General features: G+C 46.3%; 1 protein-coding gene across 13 annotated transcripts in view; it reads right to left on the bottom strand.

The window, feature by feature from the left end:
* Positions 1-15,012, bottom strand: part of ccdc30 (coiled-coil domain containing 30) — a 200,159-nt gene that overhangs the window by 112,222 nt on the left and 72,925 nt on the right. For all 13 annotated transcript variants that reach the window (XM_038773500.1, XM_038773501.1, XM_038773502.1 and 10 more), the window contains one exon: positions 6,791-6,906. In XM_038773500.1, the coding sequence (XP_038629428.1) occupies positions 6,791-6,906 (116 nt within the window). The remainder of the gene's footprint in view (positions 1-6,790; positions 6,907-15,012) is intronic.

The following is a 15,012-nucleotide window of genomic DNA, read 5'->3' as shown; positions in this document are numbered from 1 at the left end:
CCGAACACCTCCATGGAACAAACAACAAAGAAACAGAAAAAAGGCGCACTCACCCTCGACACTCCCCAAGCATCCTGCCACCAAATCCAACAAAACATCTCACAGGAGAAATGTTTTCAAATAACCGTCAAAACAAAAGACAGAAAAAGCAAACATTGCCTCACACCTTCTCCAAAGTTCAATGTCCTCCTTCTCCTGCCAGTCCATTGTCTCTCAAAAATTCCATCACCTCCTCTAGCATTCCCAAAATAATGCTCTCGCCTGTTAAAGGTCACCCGGAGGCGGGCTGGGAACAGCAACCCGAACTTCACCCCCTTCTTAAAGAGGCAGCCTTCACCCGGTTAAACCTAGCCCTCCTATTTGCCAGGTCCGCATCCAGGTTCTGGTACACCAGAGGCTCATTCCCTTCCCAGGTGCACCTCCTCATCTACCTTGCGCCTATCTCAATATATTTTCCTTACCCAGGAACCAGTGGAGAAGCACCACACTCGCCCTTGGTGGTTTGTTCGTCTACGGCTTCCTCATCAACGCCCTGTGCGCTCGGTCGACCTCCAGGGGCCGGTCAAAGTCCCCCTCACCCAACAACGTCTCCAGCAACTTGGCACCATACGTGCCGGCGTCCGCTCTCTCGATACCTTCAGGCATCCCCACAATTCTGTCCCCTGGAGTAATTCTTCAGGTCCTCCACTTTCTCCTTCAACCGCTTCTGAGCCTCCCGCATCACACCTATCTCGGCCGCCATCGAGGCAAGCTGCGCCTCGTGCTCCCCCATCATCCAGCAGAGGGCAGCAGAGCAGAGCTACTGATCAGCTGTTCTGGGGAAATTTGCATACGTGCAGTGCGGTCAGCCTAAGTTGAAGGTGAACTGGCGAAGGAGACCCAAGGAGTTTGAGTGAAGACAAGCATCCAGCAGAGGGCAGCAGAGCAGAGCTACTGATCAGCTGTTCTGGGGAAATTTGCATACGTGCAGTGCGGTCAGCCTAAGTTGAAGGTGAACTGGCGAAGGAGACCCAAGGAGTTTGAGTGAAGACAAGCATCCAGCAGAGGGCAGCAGAGCAGAGCTACTGATCAGCTGTTCTGGGGAAATTTGCATACGTGCAGTGCGGTCAGCCTAAGTTGAAGGTGAACTGGCGAAGGAGACCCAAGGAGTTTGAGTGAAGACAAGCATCCAGCAGAGGGCAGCAGAGCAGAGCTACTGATCAGCTGTTCTGGGGAAATTTGCATACGTGCAGTGCGGTCAGCCTAAGTTGAAGGTGAACTGGCGAAGGAGACCCAAGGAGTTTGAGTGAAGACAAGCATCCAGCAGAGGGCAGCAGAGCAGAGCTACTGATCAGCTGTTCTGGGGAAATTTGCATACGTGCAGTGCGGTCAGCCTAAGTTGAAGGTGGTTTGTGGAAGGGCTGTTGGCAACTGACAGTTAAACCCGAAACACTTCGTGAGTGTTTCCCACCCTACCTCCTCCTCTAACCAACCCCCCCACCCCACGGTGGTTGGGAAGCGGGAGCAGGGGCCTGTCGTGAAGGTGAGTGAGTGCCTTTAAATTTGCTTAACTTTCAGCGGGAGCAGGGTTTGAGGTAATATCAGGTAAGCTCTTCCTTTCTTTTTCTTGTTTTTTTTTAAATCTAGAGGTGATGTCAGGGAAGGCAGTACAATGCTCCTCCTGCAGAATGTTTGAGGTGAGGGACGCCGTCAGTGTCCCTGCTGATTTCATCTGTGGGAAGTGCACCCAACTCCAGCTCCTCAAAAACCGTGTTAGGGACCTGGAGCTTGAGCTGGATGAACTTCGGATCATTCGGGAGGCAGAGGGGGTCATAGATAGGAGCTTCAGGGAAGTAGTTACACCAAAGACTGGAGATAGATGGGTAACTGTAAGAGGGACTGGGAAGAAGCAGTCAGTGCAGGGACCCCCTGCGGTCGTTCCCCTGAGTAACAAGTATACCGTTTTGGATACTTGTGGGGGGGGACTTACCAGGGGTAAGCCATGGGGTACGGGCCTCTGGCACGGAGTCTGTCCCTGTTGCTCAGAAGGGAAGGGGGGAAAGGAGTAGAACATTAGTAATTGGGGACTCAATAGTCAGGGGCACAGATAGGAGATTTTGTGGGAGCGAGAGAGACTCACGTTTGGTATGTTGCCTCCCGGTGCAAGGGTACGTGATGTCTCGGATCGTGTTTTCCGGGTCCTTAAGGGGGAGGGGGAGCAGCCCCAAGTCGTAGTCCACATTGGCACTAATGACATAGGTAGGAAAGGGGACAAGGATGTCAGGCAGGCCTTAAGGGAGCTAGGATGGAAGCTCAGAGCGAGAACAAACAGAGTTGTTATCTCTGGGTTGTTGCCCGTGCCACGTGATAGTGAGATGAGGAATAGGGAGAGAGAGCAATTAAACACATGGCTACAGGGATGGTGCAGGCGGGAGGGATTCAGATTTCTGGATAACTGGGGCTCTTTCTGGGGAAGGTGGGACCTCTATAGACAGGATGGTCTACATCTGAACCTGAGGGGCACCAATATCCTGGGGGGGAGATTTGTTAGTGCTCTTTGGGGGGGTTTAAACTAATTCAGCAGGGGCATGGGAACCTGGATTGTAGTTTTGGGGTACGGGAGATTGAGAGTATAGAGGTCAGGAGCACAGATTTGACTTCGCAAGAGGGTGCCAGTGTTCAGGTAGGTGGTTTGAAGTGTGTCTACTTCAATGCCAGGAGTATACGAAATAAGGTAGGGGAACTGGCAGCATGGGTTGGTACCTGGGACTTCGATGTTGTGGCCATTTCAGAGACATGGATAGAGCAGGGACAGGAATGGTTGTTGCAGGTTCCGGGGTTTAGGTGTTTTAGTAAGCTCAGAGAAGGGGGCAAAAGAGGGGGAGGTGTGGCGCTGCTAGTCAAGGACAGTATTACGGTGGCGGAAAGGATGCTAGATGGGGACTCTTCTTCTGAGGTAGTATGGGCTGAGGTTAGAAACAGGAAAGGAGAGGTCACCCTGTTGGGAGTTTTCTATAGGCCACCTAATAGTTCTAGGGATGTAGAGGAAAGGATGGCGAAGATGATTCTGGAAAAGAGCGAAAGTAACAGGGTAGTTGTTATGGGAGACTTTAACTTTCCAAATATTGACTGGAAAAGATATAGTTCGAGTACATTAGATGGGTCATTCTTTGTACAATGTGTGCAGGAGGGTTTCCTGACACAATATGTTGACAGGCCAAGAGGCGAGGCCACATTGGATTTGGTTTTGGGTAATGAACCAGGCCAGGTGTTAGATCTGGAGGTAGGTGAGCACTTTGGAAACAGTGACCACAATTCGGTGACCTTTACGTTAGTGATGGAAAGGGATAAGTATACCCCGCAGGGCAAGAGTTATAGCTGGGGGAAGGGCAATTATGATGCCATTAGACATGACTTAGGATGTGTTGGTTGGAGAAGTAGGCTGCAAGGGTTGGGCACACTGGATATGTGGAGCTTGTTCAAGGAACAGCTATTGCATGTTCTTGATAAGTACGTACCAGTCAGGCAGGGAGGAAGGGGCCGAGCGAGGGAACCATGGTTTACCAAAGAAGTGGAATCTCTTGTTAAGAGGAAGAAGGAGGCCTATGTGAAGATGAGGCGTGAAGTTTCAGTTGGGGCGCTTGATAGTTACAAGGAAGCGAGGAAGGATCTAAAGAGAGAGCTGAGACGAGCAAGGAGGGGACATGAGAAGTCTTTGGCAGGTAGGATCAAGGAAAACCCAAAAGCTTTTTATAGGTATGTCAGGAATAAAAGAATGACTAGGGTAAGAGTAGGGCCAGTCAAGGACAGTGGTGGGAAGTTGTGTGTGGAGGCTGAGGAGATAAGCGAGATACTAAATGAATACTTTTCGTCAGTATTCACTCAAGAAAAAGATAATATTGTGGAGGAGAATGCTGAGACCCAGGCTATTAGAATAGATGGCATTGAGGTGCGTAGGGAAGAAGTGTTGGCAATTCTGGACAAGGTGAAAATAGATAAGTCCCCGGGGCCGGATGGGATTTATCCTAGGATTCTCTGGGAAGCCAGGGAAGAGATTGCTGAGCCTTTGGCTTTGATTTTTAGGTCATCATTGGCTACAGGAATAGTGCCAGAGGACTGGAGGATAGCAAATGTGGTCCCTTTGTTCAAGAAGGGGAGTAGAGATAACCCCGGTAACTATAGGCCGGTGAGCCTAACGTCTGTGGTGGGTAAGGTCTTGGAGAGGATTATAAAAGATACGATTTATAATCATCTAGATAGGAATAATATGATTAGGGATAGTCAGCATGGTTTTGTGAAGGGTAGGTCATGCCTCACAAACCTTATCGAGTTCTTTGAGAAGGTGACTGAACAGGTAGACGAGGGTAGAGCAGTTGATGTGGTGTATATGGATTTCAGTAAAGCGTTTGATAAGGTTCCCCACGGTCGGCTATTGCAGAAAATACGGAGGCTGGGGATTGAGGGTGATTTAGAGATGTGGATCAGAAATTGGCTAGTTGAAAGAAGACAGAGTGGTAGTTGATGGGAAATGTTCAGAATGGAGTTCAGTTACGAGTGGCGTACCACAAGGATCTGTTCTGGGGCCGTTGCTGTTTGTCATTTTTATAAATGACCTAGAGGAGGGCGCAGAAGGATGGGTGAGTAAATTTGCAGACGACACTAAAGTCGGTGGAGTTGTAGACAGTGCGGAAGGATGTTGCAGGTTACAGAGTGACATAGATAAGCTGCAGAGCTGGGCTGAGAGGTGGCAAATGGAGTTTAATGTGGAGAAGTGTGAGGTGATTCACTTTGGAAAGAATAACAGGAATGCGGAATATTTGGCTAATGGTAAAATTCTTGGTAGTGTGGATGAGCAGAGGGATCTCGGTGTCCATGTACATAGATCCCTGAAAGTTGCCACCCAGGTTGATAGGGTTGTGAAGAAGTTGGTGTGTTGGCCTTTATTGGTAGAGGGATTGAGTTCCGGAGCCATGAGGTCATGTTGCAGTTGTACAAAACTCTAGTACGGCCGCATTTGGAGTATTGCGTACAGTTCTGGTCGCCTCATTATAGGAAGGACGTGGAAGCCTTGGAACAGGTGCAGAGGAGATTTACCAGGATGTTGCCTGGTATGGAGGGAAAATCTTATGAGGAAAGGCTGATGGACTTGAGGTTGTTTTCGTTAGAGAGAAGAAGGTTAAGAGGTGACTTAATAGAGGCATACAAAATGATAAGAGGGTTAGATAGGGTGGACAGCGAGAGCCTTCTCCCGCGGATGGAGGTGGCTAGCACGAGGGGACATAGCCTTAAATTGAGGGGTAATAGATATAGGACAGAGGTCAGAGGTGGGTTTTTTACGCAAAGAGTGGTGAGGCCGTGGAATGCCCTACCTGCAACAGTAGTGAACTCGCCAACATTGAGGGCATTTAAAAGTTTATTGGATAAGCATATGGATGATAAGGGCATAGTGTAGGTTAGATGGCCTTTAGTTTTTTTCCATGTCGGTGCAACATCGAGGGCCGAAGGGCCTGTACTGCGCTGTATCGTTCTATGTTCTATGTTCTATCTCCACTTTCCGAATAGTCTAGCACTGGGACTCACCTCTGTTCCATGCGGTCAATTCTGTTTTTAGTGTTCCACCACCCTGACTAGATTTTCTTGGGCTTCCCTTCTCTGCCGGCTGAACTTCCCGTTCAAGAAGTCTACCAGTTGCTCAATCGATCATTGGGCGGGCAGGACATGCCCTTTACCCTCTGCCATCTTGACCTGTGGCACATAAAGATTCTCTTGCTCCAACTGGTCCCTTCTTTTCGCCCCACTTCTGGGTTCATGGATCCATCCACCAGCCCCACCAGTGAAGTTTCATTTTCTCCAGTCATTCCTGCACCTTTTTTCACCAAAACGTCCACCCTACGAGCGGGGAAAAGGTCTGAAAAAACTGCCTCAAGCGGGAGCTGCCAAATGAGCGAATATTCACTCTATGGCTGCCACCAGAAATCGATTCCCATGGCCTCTTATAGATCTCATGTCAATTCACTACAAACTCATGACCTCCTACCCACTCCCAATGAAATCACAAACTCTGCCTGCCAACTCATGGCCCTTCCATGCTCATTTGCCCAAAATACACCATATACAGAACCAATTGAATTAAGGTAACAAAGTTGTATGTGAAACTGGTTAGAGAAAAAAAACATCCATTCATAATTCTTGGGGGAAAAAAAACTGATATTCCTATAATTCTATAAGTGCTGATCAAATGGACCATTAATGCACCAATAACGGAAGTTTTAAACATTTCACAGCTCTTAACTGTACGCAAATAAACATCGAGACATTGGCAAGAAATCACAGAAAAAATACCGTACACAAATATTAGTCAAGCAAAGCCAACCGTTCTCAGAGCCCAGTCTCTTAAAAGCACTACCTCTGAGAGCCTTATTTATGTAGCTGAGTGTTTGAGAATGATGGACACCTCTCCCGGGAACCTGCAAGCAACCCCAAAGTTTCTGCTTTCCAGGCTTCCTGCGTAGCAACTGCCCCACCCGCTGCTGGTTGAATTCCAGCAGTGGCGGGATGAGACTCTCAAGTGGGCATTAATTACCCACTTAAGGGCCTCAGTTGGCAAAGAGGTGGGATGGCTGTCCATAAATCTCCAGTCAGATCCATAATTGGAGCAGAGACGGAACGCAGCAGGTTCCCCAGCCACAGTCTCCCAATCGACCAAATCCCCTGCCTGCCTCCAAACTTGCCTCGGGAAGGCATTAAATTCTACCCATCGTATTTCATTCACTGTAACAAAAGTGTGATTATCTTAGTGCAAGCTACTTACTGTTTGCAAAAGGGATATTCGTTCCGAGTCCAACGAATGTACACGATCGCGTAATGCCAGGATTTCTTCATCCAGTTTGTTATTCTGTTCTTTGGCTTTATCTAGTTCTCCGAGGTCTGTGAAAAAAACAAGAAGATTTGAATCGTTTTCACTCTTCTCTTCCACCGACCCTTTCTGTTCTACAGGCGTTTTCTCTTCTACAGGCTTTTTCTCTTCTACAGGCTTTTTCTCTTCTACAGGAACTTCCTTCTGGTCTAAAAGCAATCTCTTCTCCTTTTCAGCCAATTTCTTCTGCTTTTTACTGGCCTTTTTTTGTTTTCCAGACACTTTCGCCTCTTTTGCAGACTGTTCTTTTTTGACTAAATCTGGATTGTCCATGATTCTACTAGGGGTTTCACATTGCTCCAAAATACACACATTAGTGCGTCAGAGAAAAAGTAGGATATCAAGGCGCATCTTCTCGATCATCATTAGCCTGATGGTTGCGTTCAGCCATATGGCCTTGGGCAGTCAACGCTCAACACGCTGTTGTTTCAAAAGCCCTTGCTGCCTTCAACTAACAAAGCAACATGCAGCTGTGAGGTCATGCTTTATGATGCAAAAGTGTTCTTTCGCCTTTTTTTGAACACTGGTTACTTTCAGGCTGGGTCCTCCAAACACAGAACAGTTGAGTGATTGCGGACACATAATGTTGCTGTATGTATATGGCTAATGGGTACTTCCCAGATTAAGAGTTTATCACACAAAGCCTTGAGAAAACTACATCGGCGCCAGGATTTCTTTTTAAAAATGGTGAGTGCCCTTTTACTCGTCTGACTTGATGATGGATCATGAACTCCATGTGACCACATAATTACACCATAAACAAAACCAATGAAGTCACTTTAATGACTATTAATTTTTTTCCTGGAACAATTTCCCCTCTCATTTCTTTCCCTCTCCTGAAGGCAGCGTGGCTTGCTGGGCTAAAGTTTTATAAACAAGAAGGATCAGGGTCCAAAGTTGAGCATAAAGAATCAAAGTCAGGAGACCAGGGCTCAAGAGGTCGGATCCCAGAGGCAGGTATTAGGAGAGTTTGGAAGGGCTGGTTGCATCTTGTGGTGGCAGCGACTGGGGGCTTTGTAAAGGAGACCAGAAGGGCTGGGTGGCAGGGACGATGATGATCATAGGAGTTGGTGAAGGAGGTACGCTGGATCCAGTAGTCCTTTCTTCCCTTTATCTGTGGGATTTCCCAAGGTTGAAAAACTAAGCCAGTCAGAGTTAAATGTAAAATAATGGTTAGATGTGCGGTACACAGCCTCATTATAATACTTAAATTGCTAACCCACTTCCTGCATGCAGGTTGGTTGCTTGCCACTGTCCCAGTGGAAGTGGGTGAGTCGGAGTTGGATTCAGATTTCCACCAATTTAAATGTCTTACCCAACCCAAAATCATCCATTTTTAGGGAACAACATTTATCCAAGTATTACCAAGACATTTGATGGTGAAGGAAATCAAGCCAAGCTCAATATTGTTCAGAGCCAATAAACCTATCTTCCAGCAGGCCTCACTAAATATTCATCTGGAGCAGGAAATCTGATTTTTATTCCTGCTTCCAGAATACTAATGATGTGGAGATGCCGGCGTTGGACTGGGGTGAGCACAGTAAGAAATCTTAGAACACCAGGTTAAAGTCCAACAGGTTTGTTTCAAACACGAGCTTTCGGAGCGCAGCTCCTTCCTCAGGTGAATGGCGAGGTATGTTCCAGAAACATTTATATAGAGAAAGTCAGAGATGCTGGACAATGCTTCGAATGCGAGCATTTGCAGGTAATCAAATCATTACAGATCCAGGGAGAGGGATAATCACAGGTTAAAGAGGTGTGAATTGTCTCAAGCCAGAACAGTTGGTAGGATTTTGCAAGTCCAGGCCAGATGGTGGGGGGTGGATGTAATGCGACATGAATCCAAGATCCCTGTTGAGGCCGCACTCATGCGTGCGGAACTTAGCTATAAGTTTTTGCTCGGCAATTCTGCGTTGTCGCGTGTCCTGAAGACCGCCTTGGAGAACGCTTACCCAGAGATCAGAGGCCGAATGCCCTTGACTGCTGAAGTGTTCCCCGACTGGAAGGGAACATTCCTGCCTGGTGATTGTCGCACGATGCCCGTTCATTCGTTGTCGCAGTGTCTGCATGGTCTCGCCAATGTACCACGCTTCGGGACATCCTTTCCTGCAGCCTAAGAGGAGTCGCACAAGTATGTGCCGCGTACCTGGTGGGTGGTGTTACCACGTGTAATGGTGGTATCCAAGTCGATGATCTGGCATGTCTTGCAGAGATTGCCCTGGCAGGGTTGTGTGGTGTCGTGGTCGCTGTTCTGAAGGCTGGGTAATTTGCTGCAAACAATGGTTTGTTTGAGGTTGCACGTGTTTTTGAAACAAACCTGTTGGACTTTAACCTGGTGTTGTAAGACTTCTTGCTGTGCCCAGAATACTAAGGCATTGAAGTTAACCACAGTGTCCTCACTACTGGTATTTTTACATCGAAAAAACCCCATCAAAAACCATCATTTAAACCAGTAATTTTCAAAGTTGGGGTCGCAACCCACAGGTTGGTCGCGGGAGGGCCAAAGCATTCCGAAAAACGGGAATTAACGCACAATAGCCGCAGTGGCCGGCTTTTTAAAATGGCGGCTGCGGGCGGCTTTAAAAATGCAAGGCAGAGAGCAGGTCACGCACATCGAACACTGACATGACGTGCTCTGGGTGTGATTGCGATTCCTCCATTTTGTCAGCAGCAAACAAGCAACAGGACTGAAAATTTTAACGTGGATCATTTTGTAACAAGGAAGAGAGGGCCAGAGACACAAACAGGCCAGGATCTCACACCCAAACCTGCTGGAGTGAGTGGCGCAGGAGAATCTACAGCAGGACAAAGCAGTGGTGGTGTGAGCTGTTTAGCAATCCACAACAGGACAAAGCTGTGCTGGTGAGAGTCCAGGACCTCTGATGACCAACTCATACAGAAATGTAACATTGAATAACAAAACAAGTGAGATCATGAGGACCAAGCAGGCTCACCTGTCGCATTAAAAGTTAAGCAAAACTGGTGGGTGATGAATTTTGGACGGCATGGGTTGTGAAAGTCAACCGGCATGGATCAGCTGACATGGGTCCCGAAGGTTGATCGGTTGGTAAAAAGGGTCCCCGGAAAAAAAAGTTTGCAAAACACTGATTTAACCATCCTACCGAAACCATCTCTTTATTGGACTCATCATTGATTATTATATTTTCACGTTGGAGTCCATTGCAAATTAGTAGCAAGCACTGACTGGGTTTGGAGAATGAGGCTAGGAAATAGTGCCTCAATATTCCTCAAATTAGCTCAGTCGGTTGAAAACTAGACAACACAAGAGTTCTCTTTAGATAATGGACAACAGTTGAGGTACACTGTTTTTAAATGTTTCATAAGATGAAGAATTCTAGAATCCCAACATATTTACACTGCATTATGAAGTAATGAAACTGAAGAGTTCTATAAAATTATGAGAGCCAATGTAGGGACAAAGTATGCAAGATGAAATATTGGATGCATATGATAAAGGGATGGCAATAATCATGGGTGATTTTAATCTAGATATAAACTGGAAAAATCAGATTGGCGTAGCAGCCTGGATGAGGAGTTCATACAATGCTTTTGAGATAGTTTCTTAGAGCAGCACACACCAGAACAGCCAGAGAGGAGGTTATATTGGACTTGGAATTGTGTAATGTGACAAGATTAATTCATTACCTCAGAGTAAGCAGGTAGCAGCGAACACAATATGATTGAATGTGACAAGGACTAATATTTTAACCTTAAGTAAGGGCAATTAAGTGGGCAATGAAAGCTGAGCTACCTGCAGTGGAGGGGACACAAGGCTAGGGGATACAACAATAGAGCTGCAGTGGCAGATATTTAAGGGAGTATTTCAGAATACTCAGGATAGGTATGCTCTGCCTATAAAGAAAAATTCTAAGGGGGTTCCACTATCCGTGATTAACTAAAGAAGTCAAGGAAAGCTTGGAACTTAAGGAAAAAGCATACACCTGCACCAAGATGAGTGGCAGGTCAGATGATTGGTCACAATATAATGAATGACAGAGAATAACTAAAAGGTTAATCAGGAGAACGAAACTGGAGTACGAAAGGAAGCTAGCTAGGAATGTAAAAACAGATAGCTAGAGTTTCTATGGGTATTTAAAACGGAAAAGGGTATGTAAAGCGAGTGTTGGTCCTCCAGAGGGCGACAATGGTGAGATAATAGTAGATAAAAAGGAAATGGCAAATTATATGAACAAATAATTTGCTTCTATCACCACTATAAAGGATACAAAATACATTCCAGTAATAGCTGTAAATCAAGAAGTGGAAAGGCGTGACGAACTTGGTGAAATTACAATCATCAGGGAAGTTGCACAGAGCGAATTGATGGAGCTCCGGGCTGACAACTCTCCAGGACCAGATGGACTTGAACCCTAAGGGTCTTAAAAGAGGTGGCTAATGATGTAGTCGATGCATTGGTGTTGTTTCCAAAATTCACTCGATTCTGGAAAGGCTCCATCAGGCTGGAAAGTAGCAAACAAATCCCCCCCATTCAAGGAGGGAGGGCGGCAAAAACAGGACACTATAGCCCAGTTAACTTGACATCTGTTATGGGGAAAGCTGGAGCTTCTTGGGGTCTGCAGTGAAAGAGCCCCGCAGGCCACAGCGCATTGCAACTCTGCAAACTCAGTGAGACCACACCTCCAATGTTACTGCCCTGGTGGTTGGAAAGCAGGAAAGCTTAAAGGGCCCAGTAAAGTTGACAGACTAGGGAGAAGGTAAGTGTCCGGGTCAGTCAATGGGATTTGGCAGCTCAGGCTCAGGGGTGGATTGGGTTTGTGGTGGGTGGGGCAGGTATCTCTGTAATAAGAACTGGAAAGCAAGTTTTGACTTCTTCAACTCTAATTTTGTGTACTACAATCACTTCTCTAACTCCACAGTGCCACCAGTATTCCTTCATAAAAACAAATCTTTAAGTTTGATGTAAATTTCCAGAACACAAATGTATATATTTTTGTCCACAATAAATGCACTCTGTTCCCCTTATTTTTTTCATTGCACCCTCATATTCTCTTCCTTTTTGGAAAATACACCCCTCTTTAACAATTTCTAATAAATTCTTCGAGCTAGCCCATTTCTTCATCAGGCAGTCAGATATGGTAACTACTAGCACCCCTTTTGATTTCATCAATCTCCGAGTTCTCTATGGTCTGTTTTAGGCTCACTATGTCAATTTGTAGTCTCTTTTCATTGATGCTTTTCGTAGAGTGGACATTCTCCCAAAGGGACTTATTGTCAATGTAGCACTCTATAGGTACTGTTCCCAAATGCCCTGTTCCATTCAAAATTTCAGTCAGGATCCTGGATATAAAACGTGCCATATCTACTGTCTCCACTAGGGCAAGTGTCCCCTCCCTCTCCATGTACTTTTTAACCTCTCTTCATATCTTTTTAATTTCCCATGCCAACGGGTAACATTTTCCTTTCTTCCTCCAAAAGACAAAATTATAAATCCAGCCGCACTTGAAAAGCCATCGCAGAGATTATGTGATGAATGTCGGAAATGTTTTGTTTCAGTAATGTTTTTAAAAGAATTTAGGTTACGGTATCCAGATTATATGTCTGCTAAAGTGGGAGCCATGATGTGGAGATGCCAACGCTGGACTGGGGCGAGCATAGTAAGAAGTCTTACAACACCAGGTTAAAGTCCAACTTTAATGAGGTATTCACCTGAGGAAGAAGCAGTGCTCCGAAAGCTAGTGATTTGAAACAAACCTGTTGGACTTTAACCTGGTGTTGTACGACTTCTTACTGTGCTAAAGTGGTGATTAAGGGGTTAACAGCTCAGCAGACAAGGGCAGCACGGTGGCGCAGTGGTAGCACTACAGTCTCACGGCGCCGAGGTCCCAGGTTCGATCCCGGCTCTGGGTCACTGTCCGTGTGGAGTTTGCACATTCTCCCCGTGTTTGCGTGGGTTTCGCCCTCACAACCCAAAGATGTGCAGGGTAGGTGGATTGAACTGGAGAATCGCGTCCGGGAATTTCAACACACAATTCTCCAATTTGGCCAATGTTTTGTTTGCTCAATCTATTTCTTCAACTTTGGGATTGTTTATTTGTGCTTAGTTCTAAAATTTCAAATACTGGAGTCCGATCTATTTTGTCCAGCTAACCAACTCTGCTGCTCAATTAAACTTCAGAGTACCTCTTTTTCCATTTCAGAAGCGACCATATTCACCCTACCATGAATAATTGCTATGCGATTAATATTCTCACTGTCCATGTGGAGCTTGCACATTCTCCCCGTGTCTGCGTGGGTCCCACCTCTTCAACCCAAAAAGATGTGCATGGTAGGTGGATTGACCACTCTAAATTGCCCTTTAACTGAAAAAAAAAATAATTGGGTACTCTTAAATTTATTTTAAAAAAGGATTAATATTCTCCAAGTTAGGCTGCTGATGTAGAGTGACGTGCGAACCACTCTGCCTGATTTTTAACCCAACGTATTTGAATGCACCAGAGGCCTGAGTTCCAATCTTGACCTCCATTCAAAGTCTGCTGATAACAGTATTTTCAAATTCCCTACTACCACCCCACAAAAATTCATCCATGTGCACCATGAAGAGCTTGAAGGTTTCCCTCCAAGGTGCCAATCAAACATTTCAACTGAAGATAGCCCAACTTTAATAAAACAAAAAGTTTCTTCCATACTTCTTGACCTTAAGCTGCACCCTCTATCCTGCCTTGTATCTCGCTCTGGACTGCTACTGCTTGATCTGCCCCTTCTATTGTGAGATATTCTTTCGATGCTTCTGGTGGCGGCAATGGCCGTGAACTTGGCGGCTCCCGTGCTGAGGTTTTTTTTCTTATCTAAAGTTCTGATCAGATTTGCAATTTCTGTCCCAGAGTGCGACTTCGGCTTTGTTAAAGAGCTGGCAGCTTTTTTTTCTCAATTGTTCTTTTTTCTCTTAAAGCAATACAGCATGCATCCAGTGAAGAGCAATGGTAGAAAAGAAATGGCAGCAGATTGACCATGAGCCTCTGGCGAGCGTGGTCGAAGGCACGATGGCGGTGGGCCCGAGTCTGTGCTCCCGGCCCAATGGTCTACTGCACAGTTGGGGGAATTCTGAGCCTCACAATTCCGGAAACAGATGATGGAAACCTGCGAAGACCTGGTACAGGCCATTGACCGATAAAAGCAGCTGTGAAGAGGGTTGAGGAGCGGTTGAAGTCCAAGGGCGCTTCACTCCAAAGAAATGGCGGAGTCTGTCGCCGAGCATGAGGACCGGCTGGCCGTGATGGAAGCTGGTGTGTAAAGCAGTAAACGGAAGCGATGTGGGAGACAAAATGATGTAAGGAGGGTAGGGTTTCGTATATTTCTTTTTTTGGATGGGATGGGGTATGGGATAGCTGACGGTCTGAGTTTTCTTAAGGCAAGGGAGCTTTCCTTCGTTTCACAAGTCCACAAATGTTATTCCTGAATAGATTTTTGTTTTGGGCACGTCGCTGATTCCTAGAGTTGCAGGGACAGAGTGCTCGGCTAGTGTGGTGTCTGATCATGCCCCTCAGTGAGTAGACCTGCGGGCAGAGAAACTGTCCATTTCTAGATCCCAGTGGAGGTTAGACTTTGGTCTCCTTGCGAATAAGGGTTTCTGAGAGCGATTGGAAGGTGTCATTCATAATTATATAGATCAGAACGACACTGACTGATGTCTCCGCCGGGTGCTATGGGAAACACTGACGGCGATGGTGAGAAGAGAACCTATTTCGATCCGGGCGCGTTGGCTAAAGGTTGAGCAAGAAGAACAATAGAGATTGGTGGAGGCGATCTTAAAAGTTGACCGCAGATTCCTGGAATCACAGGATGAAATACTGTTGAGGGAGTCAGAGGCTCCAGATGGAGTTTAATTTGGTCACATCAGAGGAGGCGGTGAGACAGCTGCACAGAGCCAGGGGGTTCTTGTACAAACATGGAGAGAAGTCTGGTAGGATACTCGCACATCAACTGAGGAAGCAGACGACGGCTAGGATGATAAGTAGACTGAGGGACGAGAAGTGGTCAGGGACCCGGTGGGGATTAATAAAACCTTTTTGTCCTTTTATTGAAGACTATACCAATCAGAACCGTCATCAGGGTACGGACTGAGAAGTAGATTCCAA

Source organism: Scyliorhinus canicula, chromosome 16 (genome assembly GCF_902713615.1).
Source record: "Scyliorhinus canicula chromosome 16, sScyCan1.1, whole genome shotgun sequence".
NCBI classification, from domain to species: domain Eukaryota; kingdom Metazoa; phylum Chordata; class Chondrichthyes; order Carcharhiniformes; family Scyliorhinidae; genus Scyliorhinus; species Scyliorhinus canicula.
Note: the sequence above shows the minus strand (reverse complement) of the source record. Positions and strands in the feature narration are given on the sequence as shown.